The sequence below is a fragment of the Idiotropiscis lumnitzeri genome, chromosome 21 (genome assembly GCF_059441095.1).
Source record: "Idiotropiscis lumnitzeri isolate Australia: NSW breed Sydney's pygmy pipehorse chromosome 21, RoL_Ilum_1.0, whole genome shotgun sequence".
Classification (NCBI taxonomy): domain Eukaryota; kingdom Metazoa; phylum Chordata; class Actinopteri; order Syngnathiformes; family Syngnathidae; genus Idiotropiscis; species Idiotropiscis lumnitzeri.
Window position 1 is genome coordinate 10,138,878 of NC_142411.1, and position 23,399 is coordinate 10,162,276.

General features: G+C 42.4%; 1 protein-coding gene across 9 annotated transcripts in view; it reads right to left on the reverse strand.

Moving 5' to 3' along the window:
- Window positions 1-1,473: 1,473 nt before the first annotated feature.
- The window catches only part of disp1 (dispatched homolog 1 (Drosophila)), a 43,453-nt gene continuing 21,527 nt past the window's right edge, over window positions 1,474-23,399 (reverse strand). For 8 of the 9 annotated variants that reach the window (XM_088286282.1, XM_088286286.1, XM_088286280.1 and 5 more), the window contains 9 exons: window positions 15,157-15,877; window positions 9,365-9,394; window positions 8,940-9,063; window positions 8,071-8,198; window positions 7,016-7,110; window positions 6,817-6,914; window positions 4,905-6,494; window positions 3,897-4,160; window positions 1,474-3,528 (listed from right to left, as the gene is read on the reverse strand). In XM_088286282.1, coding sequence (XP_088142408.1) covers window positions 1,807-3,528; window positions 3,897-4,160; window positions 4,905-6,494; window positions 6,817-6,914; window positions 7,016-7,110; window positions 8,071-8,198; window positions 8,940-9,063; window positions 9,365-9,394; window positions 15,157-15,836 — 4,731 coding nt within the window. In that variant the 5' untranslated portion in view covers window positions 15,837-15,877 and the 3' untranslated portion in view covers window positions 1,474-1,806. Of the gene's footprint in view, window positions 3,529-3,896; window positions 4,161-4,904; window positions 6,495-6,816; window positions 6,915-7,015; window positions 7,111-8,070; window positions 8,199-8,939; window positions 9,064-9,364; window positions 9,395-15,156; window positions 15,878-18,298; window positions 18,727-23,399 lie in introns of those variants that run through there. The other variant, XM_088286283.1, reaches the window with a different exon arrangement.

The window sequence follows — 23,399 nt, forward strand, 5'->3', positions numbered from 1 at the left end:
AATTACACAATTTGTTGTTTAATTGTGCGACCTTCAGGGTGTTGTAGCAGCTTCAGAAAATTAAACATTTCTAATCCAGCTAAATCGCAACATGTTAAAGGCAAATGCTGAAGTTATTTGAAAAGGTGGAGCAAATGTTTACCGTGTCAACAAACCAAATTTGCTGTGACCTCTTCATAGTTATTTAAAGCTAACTGGAATAATCAACGTGCTTGAGTCCTCACAGGGAAAATGTAATAAACCACGCCCATCCCCTGGCCACAGCTAATGTTTGACCTCCGTTTAAATCAAGAGCATTACAGAGGAGCTTTGAGGCAAATGGGCTCATCTTTAGTCTCGCAGGAGAGATGCAGTCATGGGTAAGATGGAGGCAAACCCAACACGTGATTCTTCAACGTGTGAGGTTTATCCCTAGAATGTGTCCAATTCAGCCTGTTTGTTGCGTGAAGAAAGAACCAGATTTCCATAACAAGTGGTTACTAGGCAACTTCACTCATGCATTTACATTAAAGCTGCTGTGTCAAGAGGTTGAAATAAAAAGCTAAATTTGACATGTCAAAGCGGGCTTTGAAAACGCACTGCCGCTTGAAGTACCACATCACAAGACAGGAAGTAAACATCGGGAGCTCTCATGGATCTTGTAAAGTAAAGCAGGACTAAAATGATCACAGGCAACTTACCTCTGCTCTCAGACGCCCAGAGTGGATCCGCTGGACAAACATGCCAACCAATATACATAATGTCACGGCGTAGGCTTGCATGGCTTCTTCTGGAATGGGCTCACTTGTCTTTATTGTTGATGTGAATCATGCTGCCAGCAGCAGAATGCATCCTTAAGTCTACAGAACTATTTCGTCTGGAATAAGAAGAAGCTTCATCATGGAACAAGACAAAGACCCAATACAACAAAGGACTGCAGTAAGTGGAAAAGATGAAGGTCTTCGACTGACCAAGTCAATGAATGGATCTTAACCCAATAGAGCATGCACTTTACCTCCTGAAGACGAGACTAAAGCAAGAAACCCACAGAAACAAACCCAAACCGAAAGAGGCTGCAAGTCTGATGAGGTCAACCTAAAACCTGACTTTTAAGAATTGACTTTGGCGTACCAATACTTTTGTAGCTGCCTACGCATTTGTCACATAGCAAGTGAAAAAGTGAGAGCTGTAAAGTCAAGTGGTGTTGAGTCGGCTGCACAACAGGACCTATTTTAAAATTACTTTATGAGTCATAATTTTTGGATATGGACTCGAGCTGCTGTGATAAAAATCTGATTTCGTGTAAATCAAAATAAAAGTCAACTGGAGCCCGACTTCGAATCATGCCAATTATTTGAAGCCAGACACGCAGCAGCGAAGGTGCAGCTATTTATGAGCCAATTATGCAAATATGCGTTTAAATACAATTACAAAATGGAGCCTTGACACATTTTGTGGACCGCGGCAGCTTTCTGATAAACAGGACAACAGCGATTAAGTGAGACCTTTTAATCGTACAGAACATTATCTGGAGACGCTCATTGCACACAAAACTGTTGAAAAGCAATTCTTTTTAAAACGTGAAATTTGATACGTATATGTCACGCGTCATGTGATCACATTCAATAGCAAATATGTGCATATTTTTCTACCTGTGCAAATGTCTGCAGTATATTGACACTTTATTTAAAACAAACAAACAAAAAAAAAACATTACATGTTAAGTGTTTTAAAAAGAACAGTTTGGTTGTGGACAGAAATAGAAACGCGCGGGTCACACTGAGGCACGTTATCCCTATTATTTGTTTACCGGTGTGTATTTTAGTCCTAACATAAGCTTTCAGAGGAGCGACTGCTGTTTATTATAATGGGAGGTACACTTGATTCACTTTTTGGCACATTGAACTCTGAAGCTGAGTTGCACTTGACCTTCAACGCCCTGTTAAAACAGTAAAGTTTCTTCGGAGAGGCAGAAGATGTCCTCTCTCGTTGAGAGTTCTGCTTGCAGTTTTTGACGCTTTGCTTCTGTGGGACCGCGGCACTCTCCTGCTGGCCGGGGATCTTACACCAAACATCCTCCTGTGTTGTGGTTTCTGCGGTTATGCCGCACGTTAGGTGACGCCCGTCTCGAGCACTCAGCCCTTGATGTCTGTCTGTGTGAGTTGAGTCCTGTGTGGAGGAGGGGCACTGAGTCTGTGTCAGGGCTGGCGGGCTGATAATTGGGCTTGGCACTTGTGGCTCATGATTGGGCTCTTGTGAATTTGGCTCCGAGCCATTAAGAGAGACAGGTTTTTGGACCGTGCGCGAGTCTAAGGCTAAATCTGTGCATCTATGCTCTGAAGTAGGCTCATGGGCACAATACTGATGGCAGCAGGGTGCAGGTGCTTGTCTGGGGTAAACGAGCCTTCCTGGGCTGCAGCGGTGCAAGTGGGGAGGCGGACAGGGGATGTAGTGCTTGCAGCAATCCACGTGTGTGCAGACTGGGTCCAGTTTGCTTGGACGCTTTCCTGCAATGGGGATGAGTTGGGGGACGGGATGAGAGTCTTGGAGTGGCTCAGGACAGGAACGGAGTGTCCACTGTGGAGGTGGTTCCCCACATGAGCAGTCTGTGTTTTGGGAGTACTGGCAATGAGCTGATGTGTCGAGTGTCTCTACAAGCCCATTTTTAGGACTGCATTTGCCAGCCTCTATTTTATTATTATACTGGGTGTGTGAATATTTGGAAGTGTGGTGCTGAGGGTGCACGCCATTGCGATGCTGAGTACAAACCTCATGATCCTCTCCAGGTTTGTCTTCAGCTTTCTGACTTGAAGCGAGCGGCTCTAGTTCATAATGTTCTGCTTCTCCATCCCCGCTGTCGAGCTGGTATTTCCCCAAACCGGAGCTCTTCCCTTCGGTTGGAGAGCCTTCGGACGAGTCCCCGGAGAAAGCCTGACACTGCAGCTTTTTGGGAAGTGGGATCTGGCCACAGGTGCCCTGAGGTCCCAAACAACGGCACATACACTGAAAAAAGAAGGTGGCGAAGGCCCAGCTGATGCACATGATGAGCATCATGAAAGTGCCCAGTTGGGTGTAGGCTAACACAGTTGAGGGCATCATCATAGCCCCCGCCACAAAAGTTGTCAAGGCAGCCATAGCAATAGCAGACCCCATTCGGCCGAGGGAGAAAATCACTTTTCCCTCGCGGTCCGGCTCTGGAGCAAGCCTGTATGCCACACCGTAGTGGACGGCGAAATCCACAGACAGTCCAACAGCCACGGAAATGGTGACAGACTCCAGGACATTCAGCTCCCAGCCGAGTAGCACCAGAGAGCCCACGGTGACGAAAATGGTCCCGGCGATGGACACGATGGCGTATAGGCTGATGATGATGTTCCATGTGGTTAGTAGCATGACGCTGAAGGCCACAGCCACAGACAGTGCCATGGCAACCAGAGTGCCGTCGGACAGACTGTCCTGAAGATCGAAGAATTCCAGGTTGCTGATAAACCAGCCGTGGCTGAGGCCGACTGGGGCGTGGCGCAGCTCCTCGGTTATCCAGGCGTCCACCTGGATACAAACAGGTAACTATTACATTCAGTGCAATGGGGAAAATTCCACACGACTCCTGCAAAACTACTACTGCAAGGGATAATTTAAAAACATGCTCTTTCCTCAAATTATGGCCTTGGGCATTTAATTACTCCTACTCCAGTACCATTACGTTTTTAGGGGCTTTTGTCAAATCATTTTCGATTGTGCTGCCTCTGTCAGTGTCTGCCATTGCTGTACGCTACTCGCTTATTTGTTGAAGTGGAAAGTGCGTTTGACAATTACTGTAAATGGGATAATGTCTCTAATAGAGTAGAGGCCATCATTTGAGGAAATACAAAAATACTAAAGATGAAAATATTAATAACACATTCACTGGCTCTGACCTCGCAATAGAACTGGTGCATTTTCTCATAGGCCAGCGTGAAGAGGAAGGTGCTCTTAAACTCCAAAACGATGGCCTTAATGGTGTCATTGATGTCAAATCGAGGTCCAGGGGTCTTGCTGTCCAGGTGGTAGTTGGTACTACGATCAAGTTCCATGATGGCCCTCTTAATGCACAACTCAAATACTTCCTGCTTGTAGGGGAAGGTGGATTGACTGCAGCAGGGGTAGACGGATGCTTCCTCGCAGTCTTGGTTCTCCATCCACTGTTGAGATAGGGCAAGATTAAATGTATGCGTTTCAAATCCCCAAAAAACTAAATATTATATTTCTAGGCTATGTCAAAGCAGAGTCACAGGCTGCAATCTTATTGGACCAGGTTGAAACGCATTATGCTTATTTCATTGATACTGTATTTTTTATTTCCTATACGGGTGATTTTCAAAGAGTGATACGAGGACCATTAACGGCATGCTGAATCACTCCAGTGGGACGCAATAGAATAATAAAATAAAAAATACAACCCAATGAAGCTTGTCGCTATGCATACAGCTTTTGGATGCAGCACTTATTTAACTACAGTTCAGTTGTATTTAACTTTAAGTAATCTTTAACAGTTTTTTTATAATTAAGTACAATTTGTCTTTATTTTGTCATGCTAATATTCAAACTGTGTATATTTCGTCTATCTTACGATAAATATTTTATGAAATCTGTTTTTATGAAAATCTTATTATTACTGTATATTAAAGTTACTTGGAAAGCTAAGCATATTTTTTAAAGTGGTACTTAGTGTAAAAAGTTTCAGAAACCCTGTCCTACAGCTACAGATTAATTTGCTTTAACCATGGACACAATACAGCTTGCGATCAAGTAATAGTCAAAGTTCTCATACATGTGAATATTCAATTTTAAAATAAATTTCTCTTCATAGGAATGACAACTTCTTGAACAGTTATGTTACACATGTTCCTAATAAATAAATGCGTAGGGGTCCTAGGAGAACTGACCTGCTTGAATGTCTCAATGAAGCAGCTGGTGAAGTCCTGCTCGTCTGACTGAAAGACAAAACTCTGGTTTCGAAGCTTCTGGCAGAAATTGAGGATCCACAGCTGAGACGCTGGACTGGCGATGTTGAAGCTGCTGTCCAGCATTAACCTCCCCTTGTTTTTGGGATTCAGGGGGTCGCCGTTATCCACAGGTGTGACACCCCAGATGATGGTGATAGGCATGTGGAGGTCCTCTCCATGATGCACTCTCTCAAACATGAAAAGTTTCTTGTACTCTGCATCGTAGCGCTCAAAAGGGTGAGAGGAACGGAACACCTGAAACTCAGCCAGCTCTAGCGATGGAAGCTTCATCTTTGGGTTGACACAAACAACATATGCCCCGCCTACTGTAAGAGCAAGAAACCAGAAGAGCCAGAGGTAGCGCAGCTTGATGACAATGCAGGGAAGTACTTTCTCAAAGAAGATTCTGGAGGCTTCAGAGACACTAAACAAGCATTTGCTAGCCTTCTGGCATAGACCTTCCACAATCATTTGGATGCAGTAACCGTTTTGCTGGTGTTGGGGCTTGGAACAGGGCAACGCATTTGGGAGGTACCGCTCGTGCAACACTACCACAGCCGGAAGCCATGTCACCATGAGGATATAGTTAACCAAGATGGCCGTTCCGGCGTAAATGCCAAAACAGCGTATAGCGGTGATGTTGCTGACATAGTTAGCATAAAAAGCAGCAGCTGTCGTAAAGCTGGTGACGAACATGGACAAAGCGGCGTGCTGCAAAGTTACACTGACAGTTTCTGCCAGCTCGGCGTGAGGCTTATCAAATTTGGTGTAATTCCATACATCGCAAAGCACAAAGGCGTCGTCGGCACCGATTCCCACCAGGATGATAAGAGCTGTGAGGTTCATGAAAGGGAAAAACTCAAAGTTGAAAACCATGCGGTATAGAAAATAAGACACAATGAGGGAGCTAATAATGGCTATTATTGTCATTAGTGTGATGAAAACGGACCGTGTGTACACACACATGACCAGCAGGACTATAACAATGGCTATAGCTGGGTACACCGTGTCCGTAAGGAGGTAGTCCTGAAAGAGGTCATGTTTAATACCAAACTCAATCCCAGTGACTGTGGTGATGCCGTCCGAGGAGTTCCAGTTCTCAAAATTATCCAAGTAAATGTTCATCATCGACTCTCCTTTCTCTGTTGGCGAGAAGAGCATGCTGTACATGAGCACAGGTGGCGGAAATTCCAAGCTCTTTGGACTGAGGAAGTCCTTATCAACCAGGAAGTGCATCATTTGGTAGACGGCATTGTACTTGGTGCACTTCCGAGGCACGTTGCCGCACTTGAGCTGATCCTTGCGCTTCAGGGCCATGTCCCAGCAATCGGGTCCCAGCGTGCCGTTGTGGTAATACTTGGCGCATGAGCGCAAAATCTTCAGCGTGTGCGATACATCACGCTCGGTAATCATTTGGCAGGATGACCTATTTGTGAGGGCTGCGATGTAGTTCCCAAGCGTCCAGCTGGGGCAACATGAGGCATCATTGGTGCGCTGACAGAGACTCCAGTAGTCACGGTGAGAGCGCACCTGTGGACATAGTACAGGTTCAATTTTTATTACGTGTACAAATTTACTTTAAATAACTTATTGATCATAAAACATAGATTCCCACATTTCATGCCTGCCCCTGTAATTTTGATGATTATGGCTTTTGCTAATGAAAACCCCAAATTTAGTATTTCAGAAAATCTGAATATCAGATATGCAATCATGGAGAAGATTGATACACCGCAGGAAGAAAACCTCAACAGATGAGGTGCGTCGGAGCCTAATCTACCGACCACTTTGCATGGAACTAAATGATTACACTATGATCATGACTCAATCTTGTGTTGTTCCTGAATCGTACCCTCGTGTTGTCCAGATTACACATGGATTTGATGGCCTGAATACTCCACAAGTTCTTCCCCTCAGCAGATGAGAAAACCAGTCTGGAATAGCTAGAGCCTGCATGATGTATCAAGGGGAACAATACACAATCATAAGCACCATCTGTTACGTAGTAACCCTCTTAAAAAAGTATATATTAAAAAAATTGGAAAACTTACCCGGCACATCACAGAAAAACTCCTTACTGAAGTCCCACTCTGCGTGCCGTTTCTCCCGATCAAAGTGGTCTTCAGGCCACTTGGGTTCTTGGTGACTGGAAAGTAAAAGTAACAGAAAAATCATTCTAATTAGATGAATGCATTATTATTAGATCCGATTATTACCTTCAAGGCTCTCAGAGAGACTTTGGAGAAAGAAGCAGAGATGCATAGAGCAGTCAAAAATAAAATCCCCAAAACAGTACTGTTACTTTAAGAACATGATTCAAGTTAAAGTAAAAAGAAGTCCTCCAAACAAATATTTAAGCAAACATCAGGAAGTATCAAGTGCAAAAAAGCTACACAAGTACTAAGTAACTCATTTATAAAGCACTTTTTAGGTCACGCCCCATCTTCAAGCTGGACGCAGATTTTTTAAATGTTTCACGACTATAGTGGAACCTGGATTGGATGCACCCGGAATCAACGAACCCCAGATTTTTACGTACAGTCCACTCAAAATGCCCTCTTTTACCTTTCAAAGTTTTTTAGTTCCACAATTGAACGCAATCGGCGTCATCAACAGACACAGACTGGTCGCACGGTTCCGGTATAGTCCGGAAAATACAGTAATCCGTTAAATCTAAATTGAGTAAATTGCGTAGGAAAAGTACTCAAGTATTATAAGGTACTAAATGTTAGTTACAACCCACCTCTGGAGGGGGGCAAGGTGATGGGGGTTGACAGACAAGATATGAGGCAGGAAAGCATGCTGACAGACATGAGCACACAATTACGTCTACAGACAGAACCATTGAAAGGTTGGGGAGGTGGGTGGTGAGCACAAATTCCCTTTTTTTTATCTACATGGGGATTCTGACTTTGAACTATCCGGCTTCATACAAATTGTCACTCCTACCGAAAGCGCAAAGCCAAATAAAACAATTACTATTCTGTGCTTTTGAATCAATCAGTTGCCGACTGAGACCTAATCACACTGAAAATCTGTCCCCTTAAATGAAAAAATTTGACAGTGATGTCTGTGTTTCGTCACGGAGGCAGCTGGGTTCAGTTACTTTTTAGCCTGCTCGTCAGCATATTTGAAGGGATAGTTGGCCAGTGTAGCTTTGTAGCCAGTGTTCTTCACCATGTTGTTCCATGTGACCAGTCGTTGACCGATGGCAGTTCCCCGAGGCTCAAAACCCTTTGAAGAAATAAAAACAACAGATGAAAACAAGTACATTTTCAGCACCGAGTCATTGGCTATGTTAACCTGGATACAATCATTTTGATCGGAATAAATATGCTTCATGCACGCACCCCATTCGGAATATTCTGACCCGATCAAACCCATTCCTATCAAGATTTTATTTCGAACGAGAGGAGTGGTTTGTGTCGATTGATAATCCGATGGGTGTGCATGAAAGAACGCATTTGTTAATTTTGTAATAAACCATCTTTACCCCGCATGCCTGTGATGACTGTATACACGGTTTTCTTCTTTCCGCAAGCTATTGAGCTAAAGACATGGCGAGTGCAAGACTGAACTGTACATTTGCAACTCCATTATGAAGTAATGACTCGACTTAAGAGCGCAAACTGGAAAAATACGCTTAATAACGTTAACGTGTGAAGTAGAAATGGACGAAGCGATGTTTTGTTGACACGGAAGTCGCTACGTTGATGCTCAGCAATTTTAGTAAAATTGAGTAATATAACACAAAGCAAAATGAAGTGACCAAGACGAACAGACAGAAATGTAACCAACTAGGTTGTAATCTGGCAATTTTAAAATGACAACTTCATTAAGACGGCAGAGTGGCTTTTAATAAACAGATTCGTGTCCATTTTTTCACAAAAGCTATGGTTGAGGTTTGCAACTTATTACAGGGGAGATAATGCATCAATGCCTTCAGTGAGGGAGCTATTTTGGATATATACTCACCAAAAGAGGGTCTGAGAAATCAGGGAGGTCAGGAACCAGGACACCCACCAGGGCGCACACGACAATTAGCACTGTGCACACACCAAGCACCACCACTGGCCAATCAGCTATCAGCTCAGAATAGCTGAAAATGAAAGGAGGATACTCTAAATTGATGAAGGATAATTTTCATAACTCCACCAAAAAAAAAAAAAAAAAAAAAAAAAATCAGACAGACTGTGTAACTGAGAAATGATGAGATGCAGTCTGCCGCTTTACTAAGTCCAGGTACAGACAGACACAACTCCCACAAGATAACTCATGAGTCACTGCTGAGGAATGACAGCAATGATGGATGGATGACGGGAATAATGGGGGGGGGGGGGGGGAGAGACAGTTTTGCAATCCAGACCATCAACAGGAGAGCTCGTTTTGGCAGGCCTTACCTTTTGGGGAATCGAAAGGGCCATGCAGGGCTGAAAAAGAAAATGAGACAGATAAATAACGTTTACATTTTGATGTCAAAGCAGCGGCCAATCCCAAATATTTTTTTGCAAAAGTTTGGAGGAGGAGAGAACTATTTATGATACCATGAAGCCTTTGGCGCGCGACGTGAGCAACAGCACATACACTGCAGTACAAAAAGCGTGCAGCGAAAACCCATCGAAATTAATTCTGACAATATTGCACATATCAGCGTTAGCAAAGTTTTCGAAACCCTGCTTGAATTTATTTTTAGGAGCCGTTATGTTGCTTTGGTAATCGCCCTTCGCATCTGTCTTATTTTCTTTTGTCTATGTAACTTTCACAGTTTTTCTATTTACTTGTGGGAAGCTTTCAGGATCACTGGACTAATTAATAAGGTAAACACGAGCCACTGGCCACTCACTCAACATTGTGCTGACAGAGTAAAGAAACAAAAAAAAAATTAGGGGGGAGGAGGGTTAGTGACGCATGTGTGAGCGTATGGCACACTAATGTGTGTCAGCCCTCACACCCCAAATTTCATTTCGGTTTACCCAAATGCACATCATGAAAATTGCGGTTAAATCCTTGATATTGAATCAAAACAGGGATTTGAGAGTAGATCCCAAAAGATCAACTGATTGCTGATGTAAAAATATAGTTTGTACCAAAGACTGCAATCATGGGCCAAAAAAAAAAAAAAAAAAAAGCGCAGTATAATCACAACTTTCCTTTCTAAATTCGAGTGGAATGACAATGACGACAAATCGTTAGCGGCGATAAAGTCAATGAACAATCAGCGAGCAAGTGAAAATTAATGAAGTACTTCAATTATTTTGTTCTCCAATTTAGAAAGCACGCATTTTTGACCTTCTATAAATGTGTCCATGGACACAAGTCTGTGTGTCTGGGGGCTGAAGGTGCGGTGGAACATTCACTGGCAGACAGGTGGGCAAATATTTCGTCAAACGGGCCTTCAAGTTGGAGAAATTAGTGTCAGCAATAAGGCCTCCCTCACCCTGATGTTCGGCTTGCTGGAACGCCGCACATGATTAGCTTTTGAGCACGCCATGAAATAGATGACATGCGCCCATTTAAGAATGTCATTACAAGAGCAGGCAGAAAAACATGGCCGAACGCCAGACAATAAATCCGAGCCAGCAGTTTGAAAGCCAATTACTCAACAGTAACAATTTAATATTTGTTTTTGCTACACAACAAAATGTTTTTTTTCCAATGAGACCACTTATTTTTTCATCATCAGGCACGGGTTGTTTTTCTGTTCATCAAACTTAGAATTTGTGGGGCCGTGCCTTGTGTAAGGTAGCCGCTTAGACAAAATAAACAGTTTTCACTCCCAAGTTTATAGGTAATGTGAATTAAAACAGTACTTGATGAAATGTATTTATGCCTGCAAGGTCGGGAGAGCATCTGTGAATTTTTGCAACAATGAAAGATGCAATGTACAATTTACTTTTTTTTTTTTTTTTTTTAATTTTTACTGCATGGTAGGCTGGCACGTCAGCACTTCCAAATGTGGGATGCTGTTGCACGTGAAGCAAGTGCTACGTGATAAGGGCTCGTTTGAAAGCGGCGATGGAATGGATTACATTCGGCAGGCGTACGTGCGTTTCAGGCGCATGCGCTTTGACGCAAATAACTTGGAAACACCGTTGGCCTATCGAGTTTTCAGGGTCTCAAAATGGGAGGGGAAAATGCAAGAGGGGGGGAAGTGATGATTTTTCAACAAGCCCATGGTTGATAGAGGCCCCAGAAAATATTGTTTTCAATTTGCGGCACCTTCATGTTCAGCTTTATTATGCTCACCCCTATCACTTACGTGTTTCGACATTTTCCTTAAATCTTTACACACCATGTTCTGCTCCCTCTCTGTAAGCCCCCGCCATACAACATATGGGACAAAAGCCATAAAGATAACCATCTTAGATTAAACACCCGTCCATAAAGGCAGGATCAAAGAGTGGCGTACTGTCAACATTCTTATTTCTCAGCAGCTAGCCAAGCCTCGGCAGGATTTTTTTTAAGCTTCTGGCTGTTTAAATTGATCACTGCATTTTGTAGGTAATCTGGAAAGTGACACCCTGTAATTTGAGTTACCTTAATTTCTCGAGACTAACACACACTCAAATATTATACGCACCCTGAAAATGTTCTTTGTACTGAATATAACGCTCTTCGATTTGCTGGCTGTTTCCTATGCTGTCGGCCTGGTGGGGAGGAACGCTGATAAGTCGGCCACATGAACAGGTCGACACAGAATCTCTACCTCAAAGATACACAGGTGCCATATTCTTGACCATCTTCAACACTATTATATTTCTAAATTCAACTGTGAATTGTAGTCGAACTCCCTATGAATGTTTGATTCACACCCTCTACTGGTGGAAAGTTTAAATTTGGGACTAGGAATCAGCCTCTATTCATCCAGGGAGTGGCTCCGAGTCGAGCTACTCATCTTTTGCATTGAGAGAAGCCATATGAGGTGGCTCGGGCATCAGGACACCTGCTGGACGCCTCCCTGGTGAGGGGTTCCGGGCATGTACCACAGGGACGAAGCACAGAGGATGACCCAGGAGCCATTGCTGACAAAATGGACTTGCTTGGTGTGTATGCATGTGTGTGTATATTTGTGTTTTGGAGAGATACACACCCATGGTATGAACCTCTTTGTGTTTGTTTGATTTATGTGTACGGCCAAACAACAAAATCAAACATTCTCCAAATAGCAGCAAATCAAACACCAGCCGATTAGAAATTTTACTTTTTGTCAACCAAAAAAACAGCATGACAGAATGATTCCTACCCCCTCGCAAACCGCAAATCTAAACTTGCCATAAACAACAAACTTCCAATAATTTCGAGCTCCAGGTGAACAAAGTGTGAGAGGGGTAAGTTAAATACAAGACCGCAGATGGAGTGTGAGTGATCATTTTACTAGCTGGTGCAGGGTCAGCATGCAGGTAGGAGCAGGTCTGTGTGACCTCAGGTGCCCCGGTAGCCCCACCCACTTACATATTTCACTTGTTCTCCCACAGCACCCCTCCACTCATGACTTATTCTGCACACAATCTATCATAAGCGCTCATGTAAAGCCTTGGAGCTGGCTGTGGCTCAAGCGCATACTTAACCCTTCTGGATCATATACCCAGGGGATTTGCCTGTCTTCCTTTATATAAATTGATGGTCAGTGTTTGGTGCTTATCAACAAAATTGAACTTTGCCATTGAGCAGAAGCCGTTAGAATTTGTGCTTCTGTATTGTAAAACATCCTATTTAGGGTTTGCTAGTCGACTTGTCGTTGTGGTCTGGTCATTTGTAAATCGCAGCATAATGCACCAGCGAATCATTCATAATTATTAGCCTTCAGCTTCTATTTAAGGTTTGTGTAAATTAAAAATAAAGACAGCCAAGATGTACATACAATTTCTACTACACTTTTGCAGCTTTTACTAGATGAATGTTTATAAATGATGGTGCAACTTAAATTGAAGGTGAAACGGTGCCCTTAACATTTTTAGCTGTAAACCTTTAATGCATTTTAAAATGGAACCATGAACTATACACTAATCATAGAGGCATTAAGAATACTTTGAATCCATCTATAAACACAAAAATAAAATGTTAAAAAAAAAAATACAAATTTTCTTCACAAGAATACGTCCTACTAGCCAGAACATGGCAGCCTGGTTAATATTGCATTTGTGGCATATGAGTTAACAGTAAAATCCACCCGTTTTTTGTACATGTCAGCATTACATTTCAATTTGTGAACATGCTACATGCAAACAAATCTCTGTGCAGGAAAGCAGCAATTACTAAAGAACTTTATTTTCATTCATAGAGGTAGTAATTTGGCATCATTTTGTAATTGCGTCCGCAAGACACATTATCAGGAGGTAATGCATTATCGGGTCCAATAAATCTTCCGTAATCCAAAACGTTAGTTCGTAGAAAAGATACTTGTTTAGCTAAGTAAGAAATCGGTTCAACATTAAAGAGTCGAACGAAAGCCCCAATGCCACATCTGCTCCCCATTCACAAGGAATGAGAAATACGGGTGGGGGGCAGGGGGTGTGTTTAAGGAGGTAGAAGGAGTAAATAAAAGTAAAAGAAAAAAACATGGACTAAATGTATGGAGGAATGAGCCCCAGATGCTTTCAAGTTGAATGCCTTACTTTTGCTCCTTCAGGATTGAATGTGTGCTATGACACAAATGTCATCTTTCAACAATACAAAAAAAAGTGGTTCTTCCAGAGATGTGTTTGAGGTATCCTACTGAATAGAAGTGGAAAATTTCCATGCTCAGAAGGGAGAAATCAAGGCTCAAATAAAAAACAAATAATTAAATAAAGCTGCCATCAAAACGAGCACATAAGTAAATAATTACTTCCACAAAATTGTCTCCCACTACCACCCCATCTTTGCAACATTGGTAAATATACTGTCGGATTATGCAAATGACTGTGCCTGCCATTAAACGGTCCCAGTTTCAGATGCGGTGATGGGCTGTGGTTTTAGAGGAAAAGTCAACTCCCTCCTCGCTAAATATGGATCACTTGGGAAAAACAGAAACGTTTGCCAACAAATGGCTTCAATACGAGCAAGCTGCTTTGACAGGCAACCGCACTTTTGCCGTGCGCGCGAGTGCATATGTGCGGTGCACTTTAATTGAGGCCCGTAAGAGATCTCATGAGTGTTAAAACAGCTTATGTGAAAGTTGTAGAGCATGGGTGTCCAACTCAGGTGTGCACGGGGCTAATTTGAGGTCACGGGTTGAACAGGATGAACTTTTGTTCAACTGACTAAAACTAAAGCTTGTTGGAGAGAAATGTGACAATATAATTTTCCCAAACAATTAACTTAAAATATCTGTTAAACTATGAGCATGCTGCAAAATTAAATGAAATACATAAATATGGTTTTCTGTTCCATATACCACAATCGGTATAATACCAGCTGTGCGTACTTGCCTGCATTGGGCACATTCATGGAGAATAATAATAATAATAATTTGCCCTTTATTAGTCCCACAATGGGGAAATTTGAGATTCGAACCCAGGCCTCCTGGGGAGACTGGGTCCTGAACGCGGCGCCTTAGACCACTCGGCCATCCTGGCAGCCAAAATTCGAGATTCGAACCCAGGCCTCCTGGGGAGACTGGGTCCTGAACGCGGCGCCTTAGACCACTCGGCCATCCTGGCAGCCAGAAGAATGAGATGGGGAAGAAGGAGACAAATAAACCCATAATGAGGTAAGATGATTTGAATAGTAAATTAGCCAACTAATGTGTAAATACATCTCTGCCGTTGGCATCATGAATGGACATGTTTTTTGGGGGGCCGCAATTTCTATAAACAAGGCTGGAGGGTCGAGGCCGGAAGGGTACTGAGATAGCCGGAGGACGGGGGACTGACCGGCAAAAAAGGGTCAAGTGCCCAGCTCTATAATTAGCATACCGACTAATGAAGCTGCACATTTTTTTCCTTTCATCTGTGAGACCCGGTCCAAAGTGGCCAACAGACCAGCACAGGGCCCCGGCTCAGTGGTCTGGGACCACCGCTTCAGACTCTTGCAGCTTTCTGGACAATTGTGAATTATATGGCGCCGAGAAAAGCAAAGACTGAAGAGCTATTTATCAAATAGTTGCATGGGCAGGATGTAATTGTACACCGGGGGTTTGACACATATGGTATAGACATACAACCAATAAGAGACAAAAAAAAAACCCCACAAAAAACACCCCGACACATACCTAATTCCAGTTGGACGTGTTGAATTTTGGAGGTGCTCCTGCCAGGGCTGGTGACTGTGATGATGTAGACAAAGCGGATTGGTAGGGTGTGAAACATGAGGCCGAGGGTGTGAGTAAGTGCAGGCAGGTGGACAACAAGAGCAGGTCAGAGGGCTCCTCACGTGCGGAACCAGGCCAGGCCCATGGCCCGTTTCCGAAATCTGGAAGAGAGGGCAGTCCTGCTGACCACAGGGGCAGCAAAAGGAGTGAAAGTGACACTGCTGGCAGCAGAGTGGTGCGGGTTGCACACAAGGGGAGGCCGGTGATCGAGCGGACGAAAGGTGGCGTTTGGCTAGCGTGTGAGGGTCTGTGACAGCGGGGGAAGTCGCAGTTGCAGTCGGGTGGGGCAGTGTCCTCAGGGTTCCGTTCTGTTTGACAACTCCACCGTTTTGGGTAGGTCTGTTTGTTCTCTGGATGTGTGATCTTGGCTTCTTTTGCAGCTGTCTACATACTGCATTCCGAACTGAGGTTTCTTCATCTCCCTCTGCTGAAAGGTCATCACCATTTGAGGCAGCTGTGATAGGCTCCTGGAAATTGCTGCCCTGTATATTGTTGTGTGAAGGTGCACTTCCAGCGGTACCAAGAGGATGCCCTTCACTGATGGTGGCCAGAGGGTCGTCAATCGTGTCGCTCAGGGCCATTGTCCTCTCCCAATGGACCTGGCTGGAATACTGTCACTCCTCTGGAGTGGAAAAAAAAACAGAAGGGAAAGCACAAAGTAAAAAGTTAAAACTGTATTTTATTTTTAATTGCCATTATTTTCCTTTTTACTGAAAGTGAATATTGACTCCAAATATTGGTTACTGGCCTCGATGATTACTAAAAATTAGTATCGACCTTGAAAAAACAATATCGGTCCATTTCTAGAAGTGACATTTTGCCTGCAACTAAGATACTTTTATGTCGGGGAGGGGCTAATTTTATCGTTTTCTTGGGACTATAGTTTGTGGTATGTTTATAATTAAAGCCAGGGGTCTTCGATCCTGTGCATCGAGGTCCGCTGTCCTTCCCGTTTTCCATCTCTCCCTGCTGCATCACATCTGATTCAAATGATCAGATAAACCGCAAGTTCTGCAGAAGCTGGATAACGATCCTGATCATTTTAATCAGGTGTGTTGCAGTCGGGAGGGATGAAAAAAACAGGACAACAGAATTTGAGGAACAGGATTTAAGACCCATGGTTTCAACTATTAGTATAGACAAGTATGAACTTTTTTTTTTTTTTATCAATTCTCAAGATCGTTCATTATTCACTGTAAGGCTCTCTAATTTTCATTTTAATTGCTGACAAAAAACATACATCTGAAATTAAACATTTTTTAACAAATAGTCACCAAGCAGGCTGTTCAGTATTAAGTTAGACAAATAACCACCTGATCACCCCCACCCTGGAAATTAGTGCTCCAAAAATTAATGTACTTGTGTCTGACCAGTAAGCAATACATCATTGCCCTGCCTTTCATGTCAGACGCAAAACCAACTACTTGTGGTGTCTATGACAAATGTACTACATGACACCTCAATAGTGAATGAGTATGAGCTAAAGAAATATGAGTGCGACAGTCGATCAGGTTGGGTTCAAGGAGCAGAAAATTTCCGACTCCTGTGCCCGAAACTAGAGGAACAGAGGGAAACCCAGATGAGGTCATTTGTCAGGCTATAGCTGTCAAGCACCTATAAAGACTTTTAATAAGCTCTTAGATTGATTGGCGATTAAATTAAATAATGCTTTGGATATTTTGCAATTTAGGTAATGTGATGATCAATAAGTCATATTCACTGTTATTTAAAAATAGATTTCAATTAAACTTTTGTTTTGATGGCAGTGTTCTTGAACAGTTTTGATTGTACAGAAGAGATATGTGTTAACTCATTTGAATAAAACAAACAACTGCACATCATGTCAAATATTTATAATCCCTTCAGTATCCCTGACACCGATAGGGATGAGTCGAAGATTTGTTATTTCTTTTCCCCTAACGCAACAGAAAGCCGGGCCAAGACATTTGGCACGACTCCCTTAAGTAAGTGGTTAGCAATGACGCAGCGGATGACGAAGACTCTTTTCAGCAATATCTCATGAGAGGTTTTTGATTAGTGGGAGTGCGAGTGATTGAGACACCTAGGGCGACAGCGAGTCGCAGTTGAGACACCTGGCATCCCTTAAAATTAGGATAATATGCAGTAATTACGAGGCCTCAGTCAGGAGATGGTTAATACACCCACTCCACATCAACATGCAGCACTCCCCTCTAGATACATACAGCTTGACATACTCTTTGACATGTTTCTAGTTGTCAAGAGAGACTATGGGCATATTTGACCCCGCAGTCCACCCCCATGGGTTGCCTTTCACAGCTGGGCTGTTTAAAATACCAATCTCGGAAACAGCACTGACGGTTGTTGTGACTTTTGGCATGTTCCAATCGAGAAAAGATAAAAAAATACACCCTGGCAAAATGTTATTTTTCCAACAAAATATTTTTGCAAGACTTAATTGAGGAGAACAAACATTTCGGAATAGTTCTTACACCTACACTCAAACTGAAATAGTGTGCCGAGAAGTACTGCCACAAACACTCAAATGAGTGACCTGCAACTAACATAGCCACAGTAACACAGACAAACAGGTACTTTTTGTAGGATCACACAGCAAAAACACTAAATTACTGTGGAGAAAAGGTGACTGCACTTCTGGATGACAATACTTTGAGTTACAGAAAATAAAAAGTTAAGGATTTGGGAACAACAAGGGTGGGGGGTGGATGGTTTTCAGACTACTTAAGATGAATTAACACATTAAAAAAGAAATTTAAAACTGGGTTTCTCAGCTTCTCGGTTCATGCTTGCATCTAGTTCCACAATCCCAAACAATATACTGGAAAGCCAGTGCTTCTTTTTATTGGGGATTAAAAATAACACTTGAGCAACATCACTATGAAGCAATTGCATAGTCACAAGATGACACACATGAAGGTGCGCCATCAACATCATATCGACTACGCAGCTTCTGTGCATTTCCTTTGGGGGATTGCCCAGCTCAAGACTCGAAAAGCAACCCCACGTAAATGAAACGCACGCCACTATTTTCTTCGCAACCTACCGTGTGCAGTGGGTTTGTCCCGACGCGTACTCCTTTGCAACACGCTGTGCCTAATTGGCGACACACACGGAGGGGAAAAAAATCTTCGCGTGGAGCGCAAATATCCACAGACTGAATAAACAACGACAGCCCGGAAAGACAGAAGCATGTCAGACTAGCAACGGTGGTGTGTCTACACACCACCTTTTTCTCGGGAGGGAGTGAGGCAGAAGGCTGCGAGGCTGGCAGGAGGCGGTGGGCTGGGACTGCCTGGACCGCAACTCGCTGATAGGACCGCGGCCGGCTCGGCTTTAACCCGCTCACTGCCATGCAAGTCAGTCAAAATACAAATTTTAAACTAAATTACAAGCAGCCATCGGGCGATTGGTAAGCAGATCCGCCTCACAGTCGAGGCCAATGAGGTGCAGGGTTTGATTCCGGCGTCGGTACTAGATGTGATCGGGTTCCTTCGGTGGCCTGCGCGCCTGGTGATGACGTCACGCTTTATAATATATTTATGTGATCTATTTCTCTACCTCCTTGTTTATCACCCCCGATTGTTGTGTTTGTATGTTCTGATTTACTAAATAATAATAAATAATACCAAAAATAAAAAGTACATTTATTGCTACTTGTGCCGAAGACCACACATCAATATTCCGTTGCTTTGGGAATCAGGGTCGGCATGCAAATGTTTTATTAATAAATATTTCCACACTATATTACAGACATTATATTCATTCAATCTTGCAGCCCGAGTGAACTACGGGATTGTTGCAAATTCGACAGGAGAAACATAAACATCCACTGTTTGGAGCGCGGCTTTTTGGGTCATAGGTGGAAGTGATGCAGAGCTGCCAAGCTAATGCGACAGTAATGCAATTTTGTAATTTTATTGAATGAATATATGCAAATAGAACAGCCAGGGGTAAAAAAAAAACCCACAGAGGCAAAGAAATCTATTTAAGAAATACGTTATTCAAACCATGATGTAATCAGCAGGTGGGAAGGCCACCAAAGGACGCAGATCACATCAAGCAAGCCACTCACATCTAGTACCCACACCGGTGTGGGTACTAGATACAATGCAAAGTGGGATTTCGTTTGAACTATTTACACTCTTCAAATCCTTAACTCATGCTGGCCAGTCAGTCTTCAGAAATAAAATACAGCGTAATCAGTATATTCCTTCTCCACCAGTGGTGCACTTTTCTAAAAGAAACCTCATGGACCATGTAAATAAATTTTGTTGGCAAAAATATTTTCTCAGTAGGGGGGAGGTTTTATCACCGAGTATGCTCGGAAGGCAGAGGGCCGTACCTGGCTTTAATTCCAGCTGTCTGCCAGGATTAAGGCACAGTTCATATAGCAAACAGTAATCATCTGCAGTCGTGAGGCACTCTCACGCATCTGGCCTTCAGGCCAGTCAAAGCCCAACAAGTCATTTAGTGCTTTGTGATCATCTCTAATAATAACACGAATACCAAATGCACTGATGCATGGTGACGTCCTTACCTTTCCCCTTACCATGAGTATCACATGTGGCAGTATAACACCAACGCAGGGGGTTGCCTGCATGGAGCCAAAAACTGCAAACCACTTCAAAGGCCACACTGTGCTTGGAAGGACAGAGTCCCAACAGGAAAAGCCACAGGCCCTTGAGACGACTGCATACAACTCATCAAAGTGACTAGTGTAGCAGACATCAGCACCAATATAAAAGTGAGCGAGAGAGACAACTTGGAAGGCTACAATAAAATTATCGTTTCATTCTCCAGGTAACTATAATCTAACATGGGTGATTTGAAATTATATCAACTGTGTTCCCTCTTTGCATTCCAGTGAATACAAAAAAATAATAAAAATCACAGCTAATGGGCTGAAGCAAAAAATGAAGGCTTGGGGAACAAGTCCAAAAACACAAGCTGATCCCCAAGTACGTCTGCTCAAACTGCTCCCTGGTTTCTGTAGAGCCAAGATTCAGAAACGAAGGAAATTCTATCCCTATGACACCCTTTCAGTGGGAACGGACGTCTCCCACCCAATTAGTGCTAACACCCCTAACATCTGCCGACAAGGACTCGAGGGGACCGAGGAATGATTGAAAGTAGATGGAGAATTAAGGCCAATATAGATAGTAGAAGTGGCAAAAACATTATTGTTTTTTTTAAGTTTGGAAGCGCATTTAAGATTTAATATTAAATCGTTTTTCGCGGATAATTGGGACTGAACCACCCCTCATTGGTCGATCTCGCGGCCGCGAACCAAAATGTAACCTTATGATATTGAGTACAGCCGATAGAACCCAATTTAATTAGATCAAACAGCAAGTATTTGTTCCAAAGGACCACAGATCGTGAGGAAGAATGAACAATTTATCGTTTTGGGACCGAAATCGCAATCTCAGACAACGCGAATTCGAGAGCGAGATTGTTAGAAATGAGACTACGTATATATACACTACTAATTTATAAACCTCACCACAATAATTAGAGTTTGATTTGGAATCATTTTTAAAAACATTCCTTCAGGGAACACGCAAATAAAGTTGTAGCACAACCGATTGGGCTCCTCTAATTTTGAGAGGCTGGACTATGTAAAAAAAAAAAAGCCTATGAACTATATCGTATGCAAGATGAGTGAATTTTTTTTGCAAGGAAAATAAACCAGTCTACAACACCAGGCTTTAAGCAGGCCTTGCTGCCACATGTTACAATACCTCCATAAACCCTTTCTGATGGATGGATGGCATGGATAGAGATGGTATTTCTTGGCTACGAGTATATTATTCAGCCTAGACAAGTTTATTTCAAGCTGATTCCACCACTGAAGTGGTTCAGCATGTGGATAAATCACTACTTTTGCAATGTATAAATGGGCACCAGATCTTTGGCAATGATCAGCAAGATTGACTCCATGACTGGCTTCCACCTGGCCTTCTTGTCATACGCAAAACAATATGAAAAGGATTAGGCTCGTGTTTTTTTGTTTCTTAGTGGGAGTTTTTGGGCTCCCTTTCGTGTTCTTCTGAGTCACGTACAATGCAATTTTTGTTACTGTGTGAGTCCGTTTCAAATGTTGAATTATTTAGTTCTTTCTACTCCCTTTTGTTGCAGCGGATTTTGCATCGGACTGTTTTCGGGGTGATGCTGGACGATTTTATTAGAATTAAAAGTAACTTTTTAAAAGTTACATTTCATTCATGCTGGAAAGAGACATACGTTATCCAGATGGTCTATCCGTCTGGTTCTTATCCTTATGCAACCAGCGGATAAAAAGCATGCGGCAGATAAGAATAAAAGCGGTTGACGCAGTTGGCGTAGACTTGAAGAGACTGGCAGGAAAGTTTAGCGGCACTTCAAGTCAACATTCTTCTCTGATGTGTTGACTGGCACCTCAGAGGTGAGAATGACATCACATGCACATGTTCACTAATACAAGTTAGCAGGTGCAAATGCCATAAGGAGGGCGATGTTGATTTCAAGAGTTACAGTTATTATTATTTAGAAATTATCATTAAAAAGTCTACACACATCTGTTCAAAAACAAAAGCAAAAGAGAACTAGAAATAATTTACATGAAAAAAAATTTCTTTGACAGATTTAAAGGTCACAATGGTGAAAAAAAGTCTTCAAAAGGTTTTTTCGTCTTATTTATTATTCAATAGTATACTGTGGGCAAAAAACAGGAATTTGATCAAGGGTGTGTAGAGTTTTTATATCCCCTATATATGAGTGCATCGATACACTTGATTTACATTTATACAGGAAAATAAATTGAAAGGCCAAACGTTTTGGTTATCAATAGCCCCTGTTATTTGAAATATTTATCTTGCCCCAATGTGTACTTTTTCCAAACAGCAAGATAAGTTTGAACAACCTGTGACTAATGAAAGAAACAACAAAACCTTGCATTCTCTACTTCACAATATTTTGATTTCAATACTAAATGCACTGAAAACCTAAAAAAAAAAAAGAGAGAGAAAGTATTCATGGAATGAGTAATTTCTTCCATTAACATCAATCTTAATCCAAACTTTATACTATGGCTCGTAACATTTTATGAGTCGTGGCATAATCATGGAAAAGTTACAGACCTCACTACCCTCATTAGCTGAACTCCCTTTCAGTGCCATGCAAAATCAATGGTGAGCTGCTATTATGTGGCAGTAGAACAACATGCATAAAAATTAGGAACAGACTTGTATCACTTGACAGACGTTTGGCAAATTTGTTTTGCTTTTGCTCAGTATTGTAATATGTTATTCTACAGAATTATAAATAGAGTAACCATTCTATGTCAAGGTAATTTCCCCAAACCCGATACTCGTGACTTAGTCCTTCCTCCCCTTTTTGAGCCATTTGCTTGTCTGGGAAAGGACATGGTTCAATCCGAAATCCTCTTTCTGTTGTCTTTCAGGGGGAGACAAGTGTGGGAGGGACTGACCCGATAGAAGATGGAGAAAGAGAGGTGGTATGCAAACAGAAGGTCCTTATCAAGGAGAAGAAAGGAAGCAACAGACGGGAAGCATTTCAAATGAGCGGTACTTGCAAATCAAAGTGCAAAGCAGGAAAGTAGAGATCTTAATTCGCTTGAACAGTGAGCTTGAGTCTTGGGGTTTGCTCAAACTACCAACAGAAACAAACAGGGTGACAGGGAAGTATGGAGAGGCAGCTGTACTGAGTAATTGGAAGACAAATTCAGGCAAAATGTTGCTTTTTTTTCGAACACTAATTACATTGCCTTCTCCTTCATGGACCAAAAAAAAAAAAAAGATCAGTCTGTCTGATTCTGCATATAAGTGCATATTCTCCCATTCATGCTGAAGTCATTTTTTTTTTTTTTTACTCACTTTTAAGGAGCCGCGATTCTCCCATCCTCACGTAACTTGGAAAAATGTGGACAACTATCAAAGTCACACTTAGATTCAGAAAAGAATTTGCATTGTAGATCCGGAAATTATCTCCGGGAATGTGTTAGCAATTTAATAGGAATCGTAATACCGTGCTTATAAGTGAATGCTTAACACTGCAAAGTGAGACTTGACCAGGTTGCCACCCAACACTGCGTGCGTGCTGCATCAAACAACAAAACAAATCTGTGGCTCATTATTACAATTGCT